At 41.5% G+C, this 20798-nt stretch overlaps 1 protein-coding gene across 1 annotated transcript in view; it reads right to left on the bottom strand.

Moving 5' to 3' along the window:
• Nucleotides 1-6100: 6100 nt before the first annotated feature.
• The window catches only part of SCGN (secretagogin, EF-hand calcium binding protein), a gene marked incomplete at both ends in the record, with an annotated part of 37225 nt that continues 22527 nt past the window's right edge, over nt 6101-20798 (bottom strand). The window contains 5 exons of the mRNA XM_082664687.1: nt 6101-6229; nt 11380-11448; nt 13181-13240; nt 13483-13528; nt 19011-19066. Coding sequence (XP_082520813.1) covers nt 6101-6229; nt 11380-11448; nt 13181-13240; nt 13483-13528; nt 19011-19066 — 360 coding nt within the window. The remainder of the gene's footprint in view (nt 6230-11379; nt 11449-13180; nt 13241-13482; nt 13529-19010; nt 19067-20798) is intronic.

Raw genomic sequence — 20798 nt, 5'->3', positions numbered from 1 at the left:
AGTATTGGTTACACAATGACAGAAATTGGGGGGTAAAAGGACATCGGTGGAGAGTATTGGGGCAGGCTCTATGGGGAAGTTGACGCTTGAGCAGACCTTTGAAGAAAGGGTAGATTTTAAATGGTCAAGGGGAAGAGGAATGAGGTGGAAGGTGAGAAGGGACTAGAGACCAGACGGAGGTAAAGAAGAGGGAATGGGCAGCTGTAAGCACCGCAGTGAGAGGCGGGAGGGGGCAACTGAGGAGAGCAGAGCCGACCCTCAGGGAAAGGAGCCCGCCTGGGAGGCACTGAGATGTCCTAGGGATGTGGAGATGCAGAGAACCAGTGAAGAGGGAAGGTTAGTAGACATGATAATTAGTTCCTCTAACGCTGGAGGGAAAGAAGAGAGAGGATCCATTAGGAAATAGGAACACATTTTTATCTGCCAGGTTTATTGTTTGTTTTCATAGTTAGAAACTTACATTGTCCTAGAAGTCTCGTAGACTCTAAGTATCTTTACCAGAATAAAGCAGAAATATGCCGATTATTGCTATTTCTAAAACTTACAGACTTTCAGAACTTATAAGTTCATAAGCAGTCAAGAAGCAGAATTAGAGCCTATGGGTCTGGTCGTAGGGCCTCTGAAGCTGTTCTTTTGGTTTTTCTTGTTTTTTTTTTTTAATGCCAAGTCTTGTCTGAGTTCAGTCAGAAAGTCTGTTATTTGTGCAACTATTAAATTCATTCAAACTGCTGGATTTTATAGGATTTTTGGCTGAACTGATCAGATACTGCGGTGTGAAGATAAAGTAAAGCTGGTACCCGCACCAGTTTTACTGAAATTTTACAGAAATGAATGATTGGATTCTATCACTCAACCTTTTATTTTAGGTTACATTATGCAGCAAATATAATCACATTCTTTTTTGCTTTAATATCATGTAGACATATATTAAAGCAAAATAGAATAATATATATGTATATACATGTAGAAGAAGATTATAGGTATATAATCTTTTTTATTTATTATCCATTGATGGGCACTTAGATGGTCTTTGCATCTTGGCTATTGTGAATGATGCAAAGAAACATGAAAGTAAAGGTACCTCTTCAAGATCCTGATTTTATTTCCTTTGGCTGTATACGCAGAAGTAGAATTGGTGGATCCTATGGTAGTTCTGTTTTTATTTTTTTGAGGAACCTCCATACTGTTTTCCACAGTAGCTGAACCAATTTACATTCCCACCAAGAGTGCACAAGCGTTCCCTTTTCTCCACATCCTTGCAAACACTTATCTCTTGTCTTTTTGATAATGGCCATTCTAATAGGTGTGAGGTAATATCTCATTGTGGTTTTGATTTGTATTTCTCTGATGATAAGTAATGTTGAGCACCTTTTGACATACCTGTTGTTCATTTGTATGTCTTCTTTGGCAAAATGTCTATTCAGATCCTCTTCCCATTTTTTAACCAGATTGTTTTTTGCTACTGAGTTGTAAGAGTTTCTTGTATATTTTGGATATTAACCCCTTATTAGACAGATGGTTTGCAAATATTTTCTCCCATTCTGTAGGTTGCCTCTTCATTCTAACTGTTTTTTCTGCTGTGCAGAAGATTTTTCATTCGATGTAGTTCCACTTACTGACTTTTGCTCCTGTTGCTTGTGCTTTTGGTGTCATATCAAAAAAAATCATTGCCAAGACCAATGTCAAGGAGCTCTTTCTGTGTTTTTGTCTAGGAGTTTTATTGTTTCAGGTGTTACATTTAAATCTTTAATCCATTTCACGTTAATTTTTGTTGAGTGGTATAAGATGAGGATCCAATTTCATTCTTGTGCATGTGGCTATCCAGTTTCCCCAACACCATTTATTGAAGACACTATTCTTTCTCTTGAGCATTCCCGGCTCCTTTGTCAAATATTAGTTGACTATATATGCGAGGGGTTATTTCTGGCCTCTCAATTCTCTTCCATTGGTCTATGTGTCTGTTTTTTATGCCATACCATACCATTCTGATTACTGTATCTTTGTAATATAGTTTGAAATCAGGAAGTGTGATGTCTCCAGCTTTGGTCTTCTTTCTTAGGCTTGCTTTGGTTATTTGAGGTCTTTTGTGGTTCCATACAAATTTTAAGATTGTTTTTTATACCTATATGAAAAATGCTATTGGAATTTTGTTATGGATTGCTTTGAATATTAGATGGCTCTGGGTAGTATTGACATTTTAACAATATTAATTCTTCCAAATGATAAACACAGGATATCTTTCCATTTATTTGCGCCTTCTTCAATTTCTTTCATCAAAGTCTTACAGTTTTCAGTGTATCTTTCACTTCCTTAGTTAAATTTATTCCTAAGTATTTTATTATGTTTGATGCTATTGTAAATGGGATTGTTTTCTTTGTTCCTTTTTCATGTATTTTGTTGTTAGAATATAAAAATGCTATATACTACAGCATTTTGCATGTTGATTTTGTGTACTGCAACTTTACTGAATTCATTTATTAGTTCTAACAGGTTTTTGGTGGCGTCTTTAGGATTTTCTCTATATAAGATCACATCATCACCAAATAGAGACAATTTTACTTCTTCCTTTCTGATTTGGAATGAACGAAATCTTCAGCAAGGAGCACGGCTCTCTGGGGTGCCATCACACCTTTCCCCAGCCCATCAAATATTTACAGCATGGGCTTTGATAAGAGACTTCTGCCTTCTGTCAGTCCCTTATTCAGCACTCTGTTCCCCTTTGGTGCTCCAGCAGAGGGCTAAGACCAGTTATTTTCCTTGGCCATTGCTATAGACTGAATGTTTGTGTCCCTCCAAAATTTATATGGTGAAGCTTAATCCCCAACATGTTGACATTTGGAGATTTGGCCTTTGGGAGGCGATTAGGTCACAGGGCAGAGTCCTCCTCATAAATGAGATTACTGCCCTTATAAAAGAGACTACAGAGAGCTGCTTTGCTCCTTCTACCGTTGGAGGACACAGGAATAGGCATCTGTCTATGAACCAAGAAGCAGGTTCTCACCTGACACTGAATCTACCAGGACCTTGAACTTGGACTTACCAGCCTCTAGAACTGTGAAAAATAAATGTTCATTGTTTAAGCCACCCAGTCAATAGTATTTTTGTTATAGTAGCCAGAGTGGACTGAGATAACCATCCATTAATGAACATACCAGCACCTATATTACAGGACATGAGGCTCAAACTTCTTGAGAATGTTTTTGAGTGAACTCATTCCTTAAGTGGAACAAACCCACCTTCCTTCCACTTAAAGATCTCCACCAGCCCTTTCTTTGGATGCCGGGAAAGGTCTTTGCCAGCCTAAGGTTATGACTGGGAAAGAAACCTGAGAGCTTCTGATAGAATCTCAGCCATATGCCATGACCGAAAGCTTGCTGGTGCTCAAGGCAAGTAGCTGCCCTCAATGAATCTTAACAAATTACCCTTAAAAGACTAAAGCTTCCCTTCCCCACTCACTTCCACCTCCGTTATCTCCAGAAAGACACAGAGGACTCTTTGGCTAAGAATTTATGCAGTCATGGCTGGAGCAGTAACCTCAAAAGTTATCCTCGGGCTTCCCTGGTGGTGCGGTGGTTGAGAGTCCGCCTGCCGATGCAGGGGACACGGCTTCGTGCCCCGGTCCGGGAAGATCCCACATGCCGCGGAGCAGCTGGGCCCGTGAGCCATGGCCGCTGAGCCTGCGCGTCCGGAGCCTGTGCTCCGCAGCGGGAGAGGCCACAACAGTGAGAGGCCCGCGTACCGCAAAAAAAAAAAGTTCTCCTCATATAGCTAAAGGGAGAGTCATGAATTAATATATGTCAGCTCTGGGTCCAGTTTTTATTTTTTCCTTCTTGTGAGCTTAGGTTGTCTCAACCCTGGAAACAAATGTTTGCTCTTTGAAGGGTGTGTGGGTACACAGTTAGCTCAACATTTGGATAATGAGGAGAAGTCTGCCTTCTTGGCTTGCCCTGTACTCCTTCCTGGGCTCTCTTCAAGCTCCCATGAAGCATTAATCCACACTGAATGACCCAGACTTAGATAAATGTTCTGCTGCTGTGGACCCCACAGTGAGACCAAACCTGTGGGGAAGGGCCAAGGTTTCCTGAAAGATGACCATTATTTGTATATATGTCCCACATCTTCTTTATCCATTCATCTGTCGATGGACATTTGGGTTGTTTCCATGTTTTGGCTATTGTGAGTAGTGCTACTATGAGCATAGGGATGCATGTATCTTTTTGAATTATAGTTTTTTCTGGGTATATTCTCAGGAGTGGGATTGCTGGGTCATAGGGTAATTCTATTTTCAGTTTTCTGAGGAACCTCCGTACTGTTCTCCATAGTGGCTGCACCAACTTGCATTCCCACCAACAGTGTAGGAGGGTTCCCTTTACTCCACACCCTCTCCAGCATTTGTCATTTGTAGACGTTTTAATGATGGCCATTCTGACAGGTATGAAGGTGACTCATTGTAGTTTCGATTTGCATCTCTCTAATATTAGATTAGTGATGTTGAGCATCTTTTTAGTGCCTACTGGCCATCTGTATGTCTTCTTTGGAGAAATGTTTATCAAGGTCTTCTACCCATTTTTCAATTGGGTTGTTTGCTTTTTTGTTGTTGAGTTGCATGAACTGTTTGTATATTTTGGAGATTAAGCCCTTGTCTGTTGCATCATTTGAAAATCGGCCATTGTTGACTCCCTGACTCCCAACCTCTGATATGTATGAGCACAGACATGCTGCTTAGCTTCTATTTGCCTCAGTTTCTTCATCTCTAAGGTGGGTGTCGTGAGAGTACCTACCTCATAGGGTTTGGTGAGGACTAAATTAGTTAAGGTATGGAAAGCATCTAGAAGTACATGGCACATAGAAAGCACTTGATCAAATAGTAATTATGGATACTAATTATCTCTATGTTGGAAGTAAGGGGCACCTAAGAGGAAGGGAACCAGGTTAGGACCTGTGTGTGCCAGTGAGGGAGATCTCTGTGAGTGGTAGAGTTTCTTGGGTTATGGTCAGCTCTAAGTGAACTATGCTACACTGTAATTTTTCTGAATTACCTACAACACTTCGTTAAACCTGAAATTCCTACACAGTCTGGTATAAGGTAGAGGTGTTCTGGAAAATAAAGTGTCAGGACAGCAGAGGAATCAATCTGTCTGCCCCTGCCCCAGGGAGACTGAGTCAGAGTTCCAGGAGTGAAGGGAGGGGGTCTGGTCCATGGGGGAGCCAGCAACCTGCAGAGGGGCCCACAATAGTCACAGGCATAGGAGGAGGCCTCAGGGGTCCCAGATTTGCCAGAGGAAACTGTTGGAAGGGGAATGGTTGGAGGGGGTGACGGATGCTGGGGTTACCTGGGAAAGATTTTCTCCATATTTCTTCTGTATTCCTGCCTGCTTGGCCACGTGAGTTCGCAAAGCACCTAAGAGCAAAACCCAGGCCAGGATGAATGTTCTGGTCTTCTCCACGCAGTGAGATGAAAATGACGATTGGCAACTCCTACTTTGACTCCAACTCATCCGGGCACCTGAGAACTACAGGGTTGGTGATGTGGACTCCATCCAGGATCTTGCCCTTCTCTCTCCTTCTCTTTCCCCCACCCCAGTTAGAGAAGTAGTTCATCCATCCAACCATCAGGTAGAACCCTCCAAAGGTCACAGCACAAAAGCAGTTCGCAGTGCATCTTTGTTTCCAGCTGCAGCTTTATTTCCACTTCAAAATCTATTTGTGAAAGTCACGGGACTGCCACGAATGCCACATACCATTCAGCAGAAAGCCGAAAAGAAGAGCACAGGTAGATGGACTCAGCTGCCCCACCTCCCCAGTGACTGGGGGAGGACAAGCCAAGCAGATCCTGGAGGTCAGCTGAGTCTTTAGCAGAACAGGAAAGCCCAGGGTCAAGGGGAAAATAACACAGACCCTGCGTGGGGGGCTTCCAGTAAAGGCAGGAAAACACCAGGACATTAAAAAGAAGGCCCTCAGGTCCCTCCCCTTGCCCAAGAACACCACACCATTTGTTAGAAAGTTTGCCTACTGTGTCCCCAGTAGCAAAGCACAGATACAGTTTTACCAGCAGGAGCTCAGAAACACGCTAAGAGCCAAAGGCAAAGCGGTCTGGGGATTAGGGGTTGATTTTCAGCCCAAGACACAAAGCCAGCTCAGACTTCTGAATTTTTCCATCCTTATTCACATCGCAGTGACGCAAAAGAATCTCCCGGAACTTATCAAGGTCCACCCCGCTGATGCTGGGCTGAGGACAATAAAAATAACATGTCAGTAGGCAAGCCAATGGCAGTCCCACCCTTTCATGCCACCCTGCCTCCCCTCCGTGTTTGCTAAGCTTAGGGGACACCCTGCCTTCTGAGAGCCCCTCCCTGGAGACAGGCCACGAGGGGGTGATTCTGTCTCCTCATCCCACCAGATGTTGCCAAGGATGAGTTTTCTGCCAACAAGTTCATTTCTTAGCATGTCCCTTCAGGCAAAAGAATGTCTATTCCCACATCACTTCTCTGCAGTTCTAACAGAAAGCCGGCCTTTTTCTCAACCATAATAAAGATATTTTGCCTTAGAGCAGAGGATCGTCACCAAAATTCTGTCTCCCTACGCTGCTGAGAGAAGGCACATTTATTATCTCCCCGTGGGAGGTTTCTGTGCCTCTAGTTTTTAAAAGGGTTACAATGCATGAAAATCTAACTAAAGAATTACGTTGTTGAGCTAGATAGGCCCCATCACATTTATTCCAAGGGACTGTTTCAGGGGCTAAGAAGGAATTGTGAATCAGGTCAGCTAGGAAAATATTCTAAACTCAAAGGCCTGCAAAAGTGAGCAATGCCGGAGCTAAGTGATTCTCCCTCGGTTATTTTATTTAATCCTCACGGTAACTTTGCAAAGTGAATGATTATGCCTCGTTTACAGATTAGGACGCGGAGGCTCAGAAAGAGCTGAGACATCTTGCGAAGCTAGAAAGTGGCAACAGCATTTTTGATCCCAAGTCTTTTGTCTCCAGTTAAGTGCTTATTTCACCAGTTCTCTCTGCTCTCAGGGCGAAATCGCTGGCCTAAGGAAGCTGTATGAATGGTGACGAATCTAAATTTAAAAGTTAGTGTCTGGAGAGAAAGGAAAAAATCATATTTCCAAACCCCTTGATTGTGGACTAGTTATGAGTGAGCAGCAGAGGCTCACTCTGCAGGATTTGATTTCAGGAACCCTTGGAAGCAGCCCTTATCACCCAACCCCACCCCAAGGTTTCCTCACTTCCCAAGAAAGCTCTAGAAAACCTGCAGTAGGAAACAAAACCTTTCATTCTGCAACTAGACAGCCATATTAAGACAAGCTAATTTGCAGTGTCCCACAGGGTAAATGACTGACACGAAATCTACCCCTGATAGCAGGTGTTAACAGAGCGAAGGAGGGGAGAGAACAGCAGGAACGGGGAGCCATAAGGCAGAGCAAGAAGAAAAAACGCCGAAGCGGGGCAGGATTCTGGGAGATATCAGGAGGTGAAAGAGCCTGGGGCCAGAAGCTAAACTTGGCGAACTTCACTCCTCTGCCGAGAATCCCTGAGTGATTGGACTAAGAGGCTAACACGTAACACAGTGTCAATAGGTTCTCTTGTCGGGGCTCTAGAGGATAGCTCCCTGGGTGTCAGTGCCAGGCAGGTATCGATGTGGCCTGAGGAGAAGGGGCCTAGAGGTCCTGAACACAGCAAGCCACACTCTGTGGCTCTGTATCACAGGCTCATTTGTTGTACGGTTACAAGTGGAGATATTTGGTTTTCAGTATCCTCAAACCACTTCTGCTAAATCCTTTCTGCAGCAAGTGACACCCTGCCCCAGGATCCTTTTAGTAAATTCCCACACTTAGAAAAGACTTGGGTGGTAGTCATGTACATACTAGCATATATCAACTTGCCAAGGCATTTATGCAATACCAAACTATTCTAAGCTCTTTTTTTAATTTTTTCTGATTTGTTTCCTTTAAGTGAGTAGAAATATCTTAAGTTGTGTGCAGGCATGTGTTGGGGAGGCAGTTGTGGGTATGAATGTGGGTGTGTGTGTAAAGGAAGTTTCTTTGGATCTTTTGAGTTGTGGGTTTTGGGTTTTGTGGGGGCTTTATTAATTAGTTATTTTTGGCTGCATTGGGTCTGTTTTGCTGCACATGGGCTTTTCTCTAGTTGCGGCGAGCGGGGGCTACTCCTCGTTGCGGTGGGTGTGCTTCTCATTGTGGTGGCTTCTCTTGTTGCGGAGCACGGGCTCTAGGCATGTGGGCTTCAGTAGTTGTGGCACGAGGGCTCAGTAGTTGTGGCTCGCAGGCTCTAGGGCGCAGGCTCAGTGTTTGTGGTGCATGGGCTTAGTTGCTCCGCAGCATGTGAGATCTTTCCGGACCAGGACTCGAACCCATGACCCCTGCATTGGCAGGCTAATTCCCAACCACTGCACCACCAGGGAAGCCCTTGAGTTATGTTTTTAATGCTTGACAAATCACCAGGAGTCAGGAGGACTGAATGCCACTGCTAAAAAAAAATGCTTGGCTCACAGAAGACAAATCATTTGAAACCACTAAGGGCTTCCATTTTAATAGCAAGTTGCCAATATAAATGTATGCAGGTTCCTGATCTAAGGCCTCTATGAGTCCCCTCTTGCCAACCATCTTCTTGTCAACAACAGAGAAAATCAGATGGTGTACCTAGCAGGGAAAAGAATAAACTTTTGGAGGCCTGGGGGCAGGACCTCATCATCTCCAGGCAGACACCCTGGTCATCTCTGGCATCCCTTTTATTTGGCTTCCAACATTTTTGTTCACATTACTACTTCTCCTTGGTGGGTGCTTGGAATCTTCGATGTCTTGCCTTCCCACTTTCTAGTTTAGGTTGTAGATTCTTGTGTTGATTTTCTTGCTGTGCTAAGTGAGCTACAGGCTTTCAGAGACTCTTGTGTAGAAATTATGGTGTCTGCTCCCTTAGGGACTTGCTATCTGATCACACTGTTGGAGGACAGCCTTGGGTAGCATTTTCCAGAGGTTAAAGAAAAGGGTGGGTGTTCTGGTAACCAAATAATTTTGTTAACACAAATTCAACATATGCATCATATATGACTGTACAAGAATTAAAAGGCTATAAAATAAGCTTACTTCAGGGTTATTATTGCAAACATCGGGGATCCTGACCAGGACTGTATGTTTAGAAACTGAACCAGCTCCCTGCTGACCCCATGGCATGCTCTGATAGTTGCTTTTAAAATAAATCCCAGATACTAGTTTAATTGTCCTGTGGCCCTTTCTTATAAGATGAAAATAAAGAAATAAGTCACAGGAGATGGCTGTACTTTATGAAGCTGAGAAATGTCAGATCCTCAGTGGTCTCAATGTCAGGGTCTCAATGACCCAGTGGTCATACTTCACTACATCTTTCAAATTGTATGTGAATATATATTAAAGCAACCTGGAAGACTAGAAAGATCCAATAAAGATAGGCACCCTCCATCATCTGGCTTCAGGGGAGAACATTAGTAACTAATTACTGTGTACATACTTTTTAGCTCGACAGATCAGCCTCCTATAAACTGCTTTTGTATTCCTGACCACAGTCTGACCCAATCCTTAGAAACCAGCTGTCTCAAATTGTCTGGTACTGACATGGAGAAGTGCTTTTTTGTTGCCCCAGTAGCCCCACAGAAATAGAGGGACAAGGACAAAAATGGTGGGGATCCTCTGATTTCCCATAGAGGTGATATAAGTCCATCAAAGAGTGAGGCGGATTTCTGCCTCCAGCTCAGGTTTTTAGATGGTCATGAATTTTTCCCTTTAATTTTCTCTAGAAAAATGTCTTCTCTGCTCCGTTGCTGGTTTAGGTTTTACTTCCATCATCTCCCATTAACCTTTGGAAGCCTTTGCCAAACCCAGAGACAGTTGAAAGATAATTGAAAGGATCTGAAGCCTCTGGGCTCTACACTCAGGCGATCAGGGGCCCTGGCTCCACAGCAAAGAGGAGGCCACACAGCTCTGGAAAACAGGTTCCCCATCCCATTTATTCTATCAAAAGCAAATTAAAACTTCAGTTAGGCAAGGCCTTCTGCTGTGCACCTTTAATCCCATAGATAATTGCTCACTTTCTATTATAGAAGTCATTCTGGCATTAAATAGGTAATGAGTGAAATGGGATTTTAATTTAGCAAGCAGTGTGAAAGGCAATATCACACCAACGCCCAGCAACTATTCTGACTGTGCCAATGTTGGTGAAATCTCCAACAGGAGCACCACGTGAAGGGGACAAAGAAGTGGCAAGGGGCCAGTTGGGATGGGACTAATGAGAGTTAGGCATCCTGATAAGAGACATCTCATCCGTGCCTGCTTAACTGCAGTATGTAAACTTCCTGGAGATTTACACAAAAATCGGTATCTGGGCATTTTTCCACGGCAAAACTCCATAGTTGTTTTTTTAACATCTTTATTGGGGTATAATTGCTTTACAATGGTGTGTTAGTTTCTGCTTTATAACAAAGTGAATCAGTTATACATATATGTATGTTCCCATATCTCTTCCCTCTTGCGTCTCCCTCCCTCCCCAAAACTCCATAGTTTTAATCATATTTTTCAAAAAGGTCTGAGACTCCAAAAACCGTTACTAATTGTTGCTACTCAAATTTATTGCCATCTGGGCCAATCAGGAAATGACGATTATGTCCTATACAAACCTCAAAAGAAATCCCTAAGGATATGAGACTATGAAATTCAGTGTCTATACAGTCTCATAGAAAAACACCCACACAGGAGTTGGAAGGTATCTGTTTAACTGGATCGTGCAGCCAGTCAGTACAATTCATCAGGATCTCAAAGGAGATTGCTTTTTTTAAACATTGTTTACCCTACGTGAAACAGCTCTGTGATGTAGATATGATCTAACTATCATCAGTCCCAATCACTGCCTTGCTAGGCGAAACAGCCATCTTAGGCTAGGTGTTAGAGCAGCCCCTTGGTGTTAAAAAAAAAAAAGAGAGAGAGAGAGAGAGAATCCCAAGTATGGGATTTATTACATGAAATTATAAGTTTTAGTTATTCTAATAACCAAGTCCACAGGAGAAGGACTTTCTGTAATCAAAAACTAAAGCAGCAAGATATATAGTGGCACTGTGCTCCTTTGGTAAAATAGATGACATTCAAATGATGGTAACAAGAAGCTTCTATGGGGGCTTCACTTAATTGAAACTACAAATGATCTTAAGAGAGAAGAGAGATTTTTGGGGCTTCAAAGTTTGAAAGCTCAAAGTTTGTTAAACAGACTACATCCCTAGATTTTCTCCAGCATTAATCTTTGGCCCTACTGATTCCCCAAAATAAACAGTGGAGTCAAAACGGCAACCCCAGTCCATGATGGGGCTGATCTACACAGCCTCGTGAAGTTACCTGGACAAGCTCCATCATGTCTTTGACAAACCCATCCACTTCTGGGCCTTCTAGGGCTCCAGTTTTACTCTGAAAAATAAAAGATCCAATCAACCAAATATCGTTTTCTTAAGTCAGAAAGCTTAAAGAATAAATTATACAAATAGACCAAATCTTTTGTGACTGCAAACAAGTTTGGAAACGGCATGTTCCAACTTATGGTCCCTGTGCAGGATGTGAATGCGCCACATAAATCAGAAGCACGCCCTGTAAATAACTCCCTCCATTTAACCAAATGGGAAGCAGTAGTTTTGAGTTCCTTGGCTCTTACAAATAGCATTACTATGACACGTACCGACTTTATTTGCTTCCCAAATACTAGGACTCAGTTCAGACTAGTGCTAATTGAACATCCACTGATCCTTTGAAGGCTAGATTGACATTTTTAAATTTTGCTTTATGATTTAGCAGTGATTTACTGAGTATCAAAACACATTTTAAATTCAAGAGAGACTAGATTGAGTGAGCATTATTAGAATTACTGTATGGTTCATGCATAAAATCTTTTATTTTTTCTACCCATTTTATAAGAATGCCTATAAAATACAATACATATTAACATATTTCAGTTTCTTCTCTAAAGTTCCAGTTAATGATAAGTCATCCATTCTCCTCAAGTTTTTCTAATCCTGAACCTTTAACATATTATAAAAACTCATTCCCTTCGTGTATTTACCAGACACTGATACAGTACTTGCCATATGCCAGGAACTCCTCAAAAAGCTTACGAACATGAATTCATTTAATTCTCATATAACAAGCCCATGAGGTAGGTATTATCATTATCCCCATCACCCTAATTTTATAGATAAGGAAAATGAGGCACAGGGAGGTTAAGAAATTTGCCCAAGGTCACACAGCTCATGAGCCGTGATTCAAACCCAGGTAATTGGTCACAGAGTCCTATATACTTAAACAGTTTGCTAGACTGCCTCTTCCAGGTGATTTTCTTTTCTGCTCAGCATATGACACACAGATATCCAGTCTGATTAGTTTCAGGATCTCTTATGACCTTTCTCAACTTTCTTTTTGTTTTCCTTGCTCCGTGCATTATCCCACCTTGTCCTGAAGAAATTCAACCTCTTTGCCATACTTCCTTCTTTAGAATTATTATTTTCTCCCCTCTAAAGAAGGACCAAATAATAGTCTTATAAGAGAAATAGATTTTGTGCCAAAGATGTCTGACTTCCCCCTATTTCTTTAGGTTGGTTGTGTTTTTTTTTATTTGACTGTTTGCTTTTGTGTTTGAGCATACTATGATAGATAGAGACCAAGAAGGAGAAACTTTCTTTTAGCTTGATTACAAGGAGCAAAAAAATAATAGGGCTTCCCTGGTGGTGCAGTGGTTGAGAGTCTGCCTGCCGATGCAGGAGACACGGGTTCGTGCCCCGGTCCTGGAAGATCCCACATGCCGCGGAGTGGCTGGGCCCGTGAGCCATGGCCGCTGAACCTGCGCGTCCGGAGCCTGTGCTCCGCAACGGGAGAGGCCACGACAGGGAGAGGCCCGCGTACCGCAAAAATAATAATAATAATAATGTTATTTTATTCTCTTCTCCACCATAAGTACTACTCCTATGTCTGTTTTTACTTAGTTCTCAGAAGTTTCATAGAGAAGCTGGGTACCTTGACATAGCAACACACATGTGCGATTGCTGTTCGTTATATAAGTTTAGGGTCTGTAAGTAGGATGACCCCACATAAGGGCTAAAAAAGCTTCCTACCTGAAGATGACCAGCACAATATATTGAAAAGGCACACTTACGACATCATAGTGAGCAAAGATTTTCTCAAAGTCCCTCTTTCTTTCTTCAGTGGAACAAGCCTGTATATGGAGAAAGCATCATGTCAATCAGCAGTGTGAAACTTGTACAATTCTTCCACGGTCTTAGACAACTTTTATAAACTTTGAGTCAACAGTTCCTCATCCCTTAATTCTGACACTGAGCCTTATCAGTCTCTAGATAAAGTAAAGGCAATACAATTAGATACCTTTCTTCCCTCCCTCTCAAATCTGTAGAGCAACATGAATGATACAAATCCACCTAGAGAAATGCCACCACTTACATCCATTTTAAATTGGAGAAGAAAGTTTTCCTGAAGAGCCAGAATCCTAAATGGGGGGAAAAAAATTCAAAAAACGTTATCCACATGATGATCTATCACCTCTCATTTACAAGTAGATTTATAACTCTGGTGTGAGGAAAAGGGCAGGCAACTTCCAGGTTATTCTGCAGAATAGGGTAGGTGCTTAAAAAATAGGAATTTGTACACTATAAAAACAAATAAAGACGGGAAGGACTTTCACAAGGATTAGTAGTCACCATAGACATATAAAAATTCCAGCAAGGTTGCAGGTACACGATCAATATGCAAAATTCAGTTGCATTTCGATATACTAGTAATGGCCAATCCAAAAAAGAAATTAGGAAAACCATTCCAGGGCTTCCCTGGTGGCGCAGTGGTTGAGAGTCCGCCTGCCGATGCAGGGGACGCGGGTTCGTGCCCCGGTCTGGGAAGATCCCACATGCCGTGGAGCGGCTGGGCCCGTGAGCCATGGCCGCTGAGCCTGTGTGTCCGGAGCCTGTGCTCCGCAACGGGAGAGGCCACAACAGTGAGGGACCCGCGTACCGAAAAAAAAAAAAAAAAGAATACCATTCCATTTACAACAGTATCAAAAAGAATCAAATACTTAGGAATAAATATGGCAAAAGAGACCTAAGACTTACAGACTGAAAACTATAAAACGATGTTGAAGAAAAAGAAGAATTAAATAATAATATTAAGGACATCCAGTGATCATGAGTTAGAAGACTTAATATTTTTAAGATGGCAGTGCTCCTCAAATTTACCTACAGATCCAACACAATTCCTATAAAAATCCCAGTTGCCTGTTTTTGCAGAAATTGGTAATCTGATAATTGCAATTGCAATCTGATCTGCAATTAATGTGGAAATGCAAGGGATTCAGAATAGCCATATCTGTACTTTTTAAAAGGGTAAATTACATAGTATATAAATTATACTCAATAAAAAATTATGTATTTCTCTTTCCTGCATAACTACAATTATACTTCAGTGGAATAGAATCAGTTTCAAAAGACTGAAAGCATTGGATTTGTGTCGACTTTATAATCATGGGTATATAGAGAGAAAGGCAGAAAAAAATATCATACAACAATTTGGAAAGTTTTACTCCTTTGGATGCCCAGGGTAGAGAGAATTAAGTTGAGCCAAATAGAGGGTAGAATACCCTGAGACCCTGCAAGGAATACTGTCCTCATCTCTCTGCTGGTACCAAGCCGTCTAAAGTATGTTGCCAGTCAGAGGACATATACTCTAGAGGTGATTGTCTAGGAGTAATCGGGCTACATTTCACTACTGGGGGCAGAGAAAGAAGATTCCTATGTGTAAATGTTTTAAGACCTTTTTGTCATTGAATTAGTTTCTTATTGCTGCTATAACAAATTACCACCAACTTAGTGGCTTAAAACAACACAAATTAATATCTTATAGTACTGGAACTCAGAAGTCTGAAATGGATTTCACTGGTGTTTCAAGGTGTTGACAGGGCTGTATTCCTTATGGAGGCTCTAGGGGGGAATCTGTTTTCCTGCCCTTTTCAGCTTCTAGAAGCTGCCTGCATTCTTTGGCTTATGGCCCCTTCCTCTACTTCAAAGCCAGCAATATAACATCTTCAAATTTCTCTGTGATTCTGATCTTCTGCCTCCTCCTTCCATGTTTAAGGGACCCTTGTCATCACACTGCACCTACCCAGGTACTCCGGAATGATCTCTTTATTTTAAGGTTTTTAATTAGCAACCTTAATTCTATCTGCAACCTTAGTTACCTTTGCCATATAACATAAAATAGTCACTGGTCCTGGGAATTAGGACATGCACATCTTTGTTCTACTTACCCCAATTGTCATTTTCAAATTCCATAGCAAATTGGTTTTAAAATAATGTAGTAACTGTCTTATTGCTTTGCATCTCTGCTCAATGCCACTTAACCCTTTCTTCAGTCCAGAACTATTCACTGAATCCTCCCGTGTACATAACACTCCGCTGCGTGAGAAGCTATTCAGGAGATTAAGGCATAGTCCCTACCAGCTAGGCAGGACTATAGTAGAGGGTGTTTGTGAATCTGCAGGGGAGCTTGTTGTTTATCACAGGGATAGAATGGCCGTGACTCGTGCTCTGCTTCACTGTCCAGTGTACAATTGCCATCCAGCCTGACCCTGAGGAACCTGGTATTATAGTTGCTCCCTCTAAGGGTTCTATCCATGTATTCTTTTTTTTTTAACATCTTTATTAGAGTATAATTGCTTTACAATGGTGTGTCAGTTTCTGCTTTATAACAAAGTGAATCAGTTACACATATACATATGTCCCCATATCTCTTCCCTCTTGCATCTCCCTCCCTCCCACCCTCCCTATCCCACCCCTCTAGGTGGTCACAAAGCACCGAGCTGATCTCCCTGTGCTATGTGACTGCTTCTCACACATTTGATAGTATATATAAGTCCATGCCACTCTCTCACTTCATCCCAGCTTACCCTTCCCCCTTCCCGTGTCCTCAAGTCCATTCTCTACGTCTGCGTTTTTATTCCTGTCCTGCCCCTAGGTTCTTCAGAACCTTTTTTTTTTTTTAGATTCCATATATATGTGTTAGCATATGGTATTTACTTTTCTCTTTCTGACTTACTTCACTCTGTATGACGCTCTCTAGGTCCATCCACCTCACTACAAATAACTCAGTTTCATTCCTTTTTGTGGCTGAGTAATATTCCATTGTATATATGTGCCACATCTTCTTTATCCATTCATCTGTCGATGGACACGTAGGTTGCTTCCATGTCCTGGCTATTGTAAATAGAGCTGCAGTGAACAGTTTGGTACATGACTCTTTTTGAATTGTGGTTTTCTCAGGGTATATGCCCCGTAGCGGGATTGCTGGATCATATGGTAGTTCTATTTTTAGTTTTTTAAGGACTCCATACTGTTCTCCATAGTGGCTGTATCAATTTACATTCCCACCAACAGTGCAAGAGGGTTCCCTTTTCTCCACACCCTCTCCAGCATTTATTGTTTGTAGATGTTTTGATGATGGCCATTCTGACCGGTGTGAGGTGATACCTCATTGTAGTTTTGATTTGCATTTCTCTAATGATTAATGATGTTGAGCATTCTTTCATGTGTTTGTTGGCAATCTATATCTTCTTTGGAGAAATGTCTATTCAGGTCTTCTACCCATTTTTGGATTGGGTTGTTTGTTTTTTTGGTATCGAGCTGCATGAGTTGCTTGTATATTTTGGAGATTAATCCTTTGTCATTGCTTCATTTGCAAATATTTCTCCCATTCTGAGGGTTGTCTTTTCGTCTTGTTTATGGTTTCCTTTGCTGTGCAAAAGCTTTTAAGTTTCATTAGGTCCCATTTGTTTATTTTTTATTTTATTTCCATTTCTCTAGGAGGTGGGTCAAAAAGGATCTTGCTGTGATTTATGTCATAGAGTGTTCTATGTTTTCCTCTAAGAGTTTAATGGTGTCTGGCCTTAAATTTAGGTCTTTAATCCATTTTGAGTTTATTTTTGTGTATGGTATTAGGAAGTGTTCTAATTTCATTCTTTTATATGTAGCTGTCCAGTTTTCCCAGCACCACTTATTGAAGAGACTGTCTTCTCTCCCTTGTATCCTTGCCTCCTTTGTCATAGATTAGTTGACCATCGGTGCATGGGTTTATCTCTGGGCTTTCTATCCTGATCCATTGATCTATATTTCTGTTTTTGTGCCAGTACTATATTGTCTTGATTACTGTAGCTTTGTAGTATAGTCTGAAGTCAGGGAGTCTGATTCCTCCAGCTCCGTTTTTTTCCCTCAAGACCACTTTGGCTATTCAGGGTCTTTTGTGTCTCCATACAAATTTTAAAATTTTTTTGTTCCAGTTCCGTAAACAATGCCATTTGTAATTTGATAGGGATTGCATTGAATCTGTAGATTGCTTTGGGTAATATAGTCATTTTCACAATATTGATTCTTCCAATCCAAGAACATGGTATATTTCTCCATCTGTTTGTATCATCTTTAATTTCTTTCATTAGTGTCTTATAGTTTTCTGCATACAGGTCTTTTGTCTCCCTAGGTAGGTTTTTTCCTAGGTATTTTACTCTTTTTGTTGCAGTGGTAAATGGGAATGTTTCCTTAATTTCTCTTTCAGATTTTTCATCATTAGTATATAGGAATGCAAGAGATTTCTGCGCATTAATTTTGTATCCTGCAACTTTACCAAATTCATTGATTAGGTCTAGTAGTTTTCTGGTGGCATCTTTAGGATTCTTTATGTATAGTATCCTGTCATCTGCAAACAGTGACAGCTTTACTTCTTATTTTCCAATTTGGATTCCTTTTGTTTCTTTTTCTTCTGTGATTGCTGTGGCTAAAACTTCCAAAACTATGTTGAATGACAGTGGTGAGAGTGGGCAACCTTGTCTTGTTCCTGATCTTAGTGGAAATGGTTTCATTTTTTCACCATTGAGGATGATGTTGGCTGTGGGTTTGTCATATATGGCCTTTATTATGTCAAGGAAAGTTCCCTGTATGCCTACTCTCTGGAGGGTTTTTATCATAAATGGGTGTTGAATTTTGTTGAAAGCTTTCTCTGCATCTATTGAGATGATCATATGGTTTCTCTCCTTCAATTTGTTAACATGGTTTATCACATTGATTGATTTGCATATATTGAAGAATCCTTGCATTCCTGGAATAATCCCCACTTGATCCTGGTGTATGATCCTTTTAATGTGCTGTTGGATTCTGTTTGCTAGTATTTTGTTGAGGATTTTTGCATGTATGTTCATCAGTGATATTGGTCTGTAGTTTTCTTTCTTTGTGACATCTTCGTCTGGTTTTGGTATCAGATTGATGGTGGCCTCGTAGAATGAGTTTGGGAGTGTTCCTCCCTTATCCATGTATTCTTGATCCAATGATTTCAACTCTCTATCTGCTCAGAATCTCTTTTTACCTTTTTGTGGACAATCAGAGGTTGTTTTGTGTTCGGCTAGACTTGACAGAAACATGCTGACATCATCATGTGTCACCACAATACCAGCCTCACAGAGAGCACTTTTGCAGATACTGGACCTCTTCTGCTGTCATCCTCCCCTCTTCCACTTCTAACCTGCAGACACTTGGCGCCCCACGGAGGATACACCAACACTCAGAGACCACAGGGTGCAGCTGTAAGTCTGATTCTGTTGTTATCTGTCCTGAACTAACGATTCAGTATTCTCAGAACCATTGAATGGGATTCAGGACTTTTTTTTGTTGTGGGACACTTATGTAGGACCATGAATGTCTGGCCTTTGAGGGCAGGGCTGGCCCATTTATAAAATATTTTGAAAATGTTGTGCATTGTGCTTTTCTGGGGAGAAGTGCTTTTATGATCTTCACAAAGATATCTGTTACCCCTAAAGATTCACCTATTCTTTAAGACTTCAGGTGAGACTTGATCTCTGCCTTTCAAAAAGAAGTGTATGATGTCAGCAAACCCCTAGGAACATGTTTCTGAATCTATGACACCATTTTCACACTACTCACCTTGCCAAGTCATTAAGATCCAACCGGCCATCATTATTTTTGTCAAAGATCTTCATCTGGAATGCAGAAGGGGAAAGGAGTGTAAGAAATACTTGCAATGGGAATTTATTTTAAAAGTCGTTAAAGTGCTTTTCTGTTTTGCTCTTCTGGTTATATATTTGTCTAAATTGGCTGAGGTTGACTCATATCATAGAGTACTCTCTGTAGAGTATAGAAGAAATAGTTTTCCATGAAGGCAAAAGTAGCTGAGGAGGATATGATGTAGGAGAAAGGCTGCCTTGTGTAGGCCTCAGAGGATTGTAGGAAGGAAAAGAGAGAGAGAAGCAGAGATGGCAGAGTAAAGTAGATGTGTGACCTAGCTCTGCTGGAAGGGGATCTGGAGGGAGAGGAGAACTAGCTAAGGAAGGACAACTTTGAGCGGACAGAGTTGCTGGGGCTTAGCTTTCCTGGGACCCTCTGAGCACCCAAGGGTTTGGAGGCTGAGTCAAGGACCAGTGGACCTTCTATGGGGCTAGCTGTGTATGAGGTGATGCTGGAACAGAGGGTGGGGGTGGATCACTGAGTCAGCAGGCTGGAAGGAGGATATGGCAGAGAATTAGTGGTCTGCATCCAGCAAGAGTTAGAGGATGGCTTCAACCATGAATGTCAGCCAAGTAGCAGCAACTGTGTGTTCAACAGGCGTCACCATGGAAACCAGAGCACTGTGCCTTGGGACCTCGACTCCTCCCCTTCACCATGAGGTCCAATAAGCTGCTTTTTCTCTCCTTACCCAGCTTGATGACATTTTTAGAGAAGGGTCTTGGTTGGATCCAGAGGACAGAGAAATCTAAGAGACTGAGCTTTTCCTTTGGCAGAGACTTAGCCTTATTCAAAGAGGCTGTTTGAATTTATTAGATAAGGCTAAATTTTTTTTTTTAACATCTTTATTGGAGTATAATTGCTTTACAGTGGTGTGTTAGTTTCTGCTTTATAACAAAGTAAATCAGCTATACATATACATATATCCCCATATCTCCTCCCTCTTGCGTAGATCAGACAAAGTTTTAAACAAGATATAAGAGGTTTGTTCTTAGAAAGCTAGATTATCTTGAGTTTTAAGCAAATAGTAGCTCAGCTTGAAAGACATGGGCCCATCTTTATTGCTGTGCAAACTTACACAGCACGTGTAAGGGGGAAAAGCCCTTTGCTCAAAATTGGCTCAAGGAAGAACCGAACACTAATGTGTAAATTATGCTTCTGCCCATCAGAAAATTGGTTATGTGGTTCACGTAAGAATCAGAATCAGAAAAAAAAATCACTTGCTTAATTTTACTACCCCTGTGTGTGTACACATGGGGGTGATTAATACACATATTCCCGTGTGTCTACTCTTCTAGTTGACTGGGACATCTTTGACTACAAGAAATACACATAACAAGGGAAGCTTGAGACATGCCTATTGCACCAGACCAGAAATCAGACCTCTTGTCACATTAGTAAAGTCATATGATCTCTTTGGGTGCAGCTTCTCCAGCTATAACTGTGCCCATGATTTTAACTCTCCTTATCAGAAGAACCCTATTTTCAAATGAAATTCTGCATGGTGCTTGAATGTGTAAAGCAAAGAAATGGAGCTGTACAAGTAGTGGGTGGAAGTGGGCTGGAGCTTTGTCCTCTAGGTTCCCTCTCAATCCTGAAGTGTTGCCTCTGAACCCAACAGTCCAATAACCACTGACCGAATTAGGGCCCAGAGTGCATCCAGCTCTGAAAATTAATGATTTCATGACTTTGTCAAAGCACTTGAAGGGG

The sequence above is a fragment of the Grampus griseus genome, assembly GCF_964374135.1.
Source record: "Grampus griseus genome assembly, chromosome: 10".
Taxonomy (NCBI): Eukaryota; Metazoa; Chordata; class Mammalia; order Artiodactyla; family Delphinidae; genus Grampus; species Grampus griseus.
The sequence above is the reverse complement of the archived record's forward strand: the minus strand, read 5'-3'. Positions and strand labels throughout refer to the sequence as shown.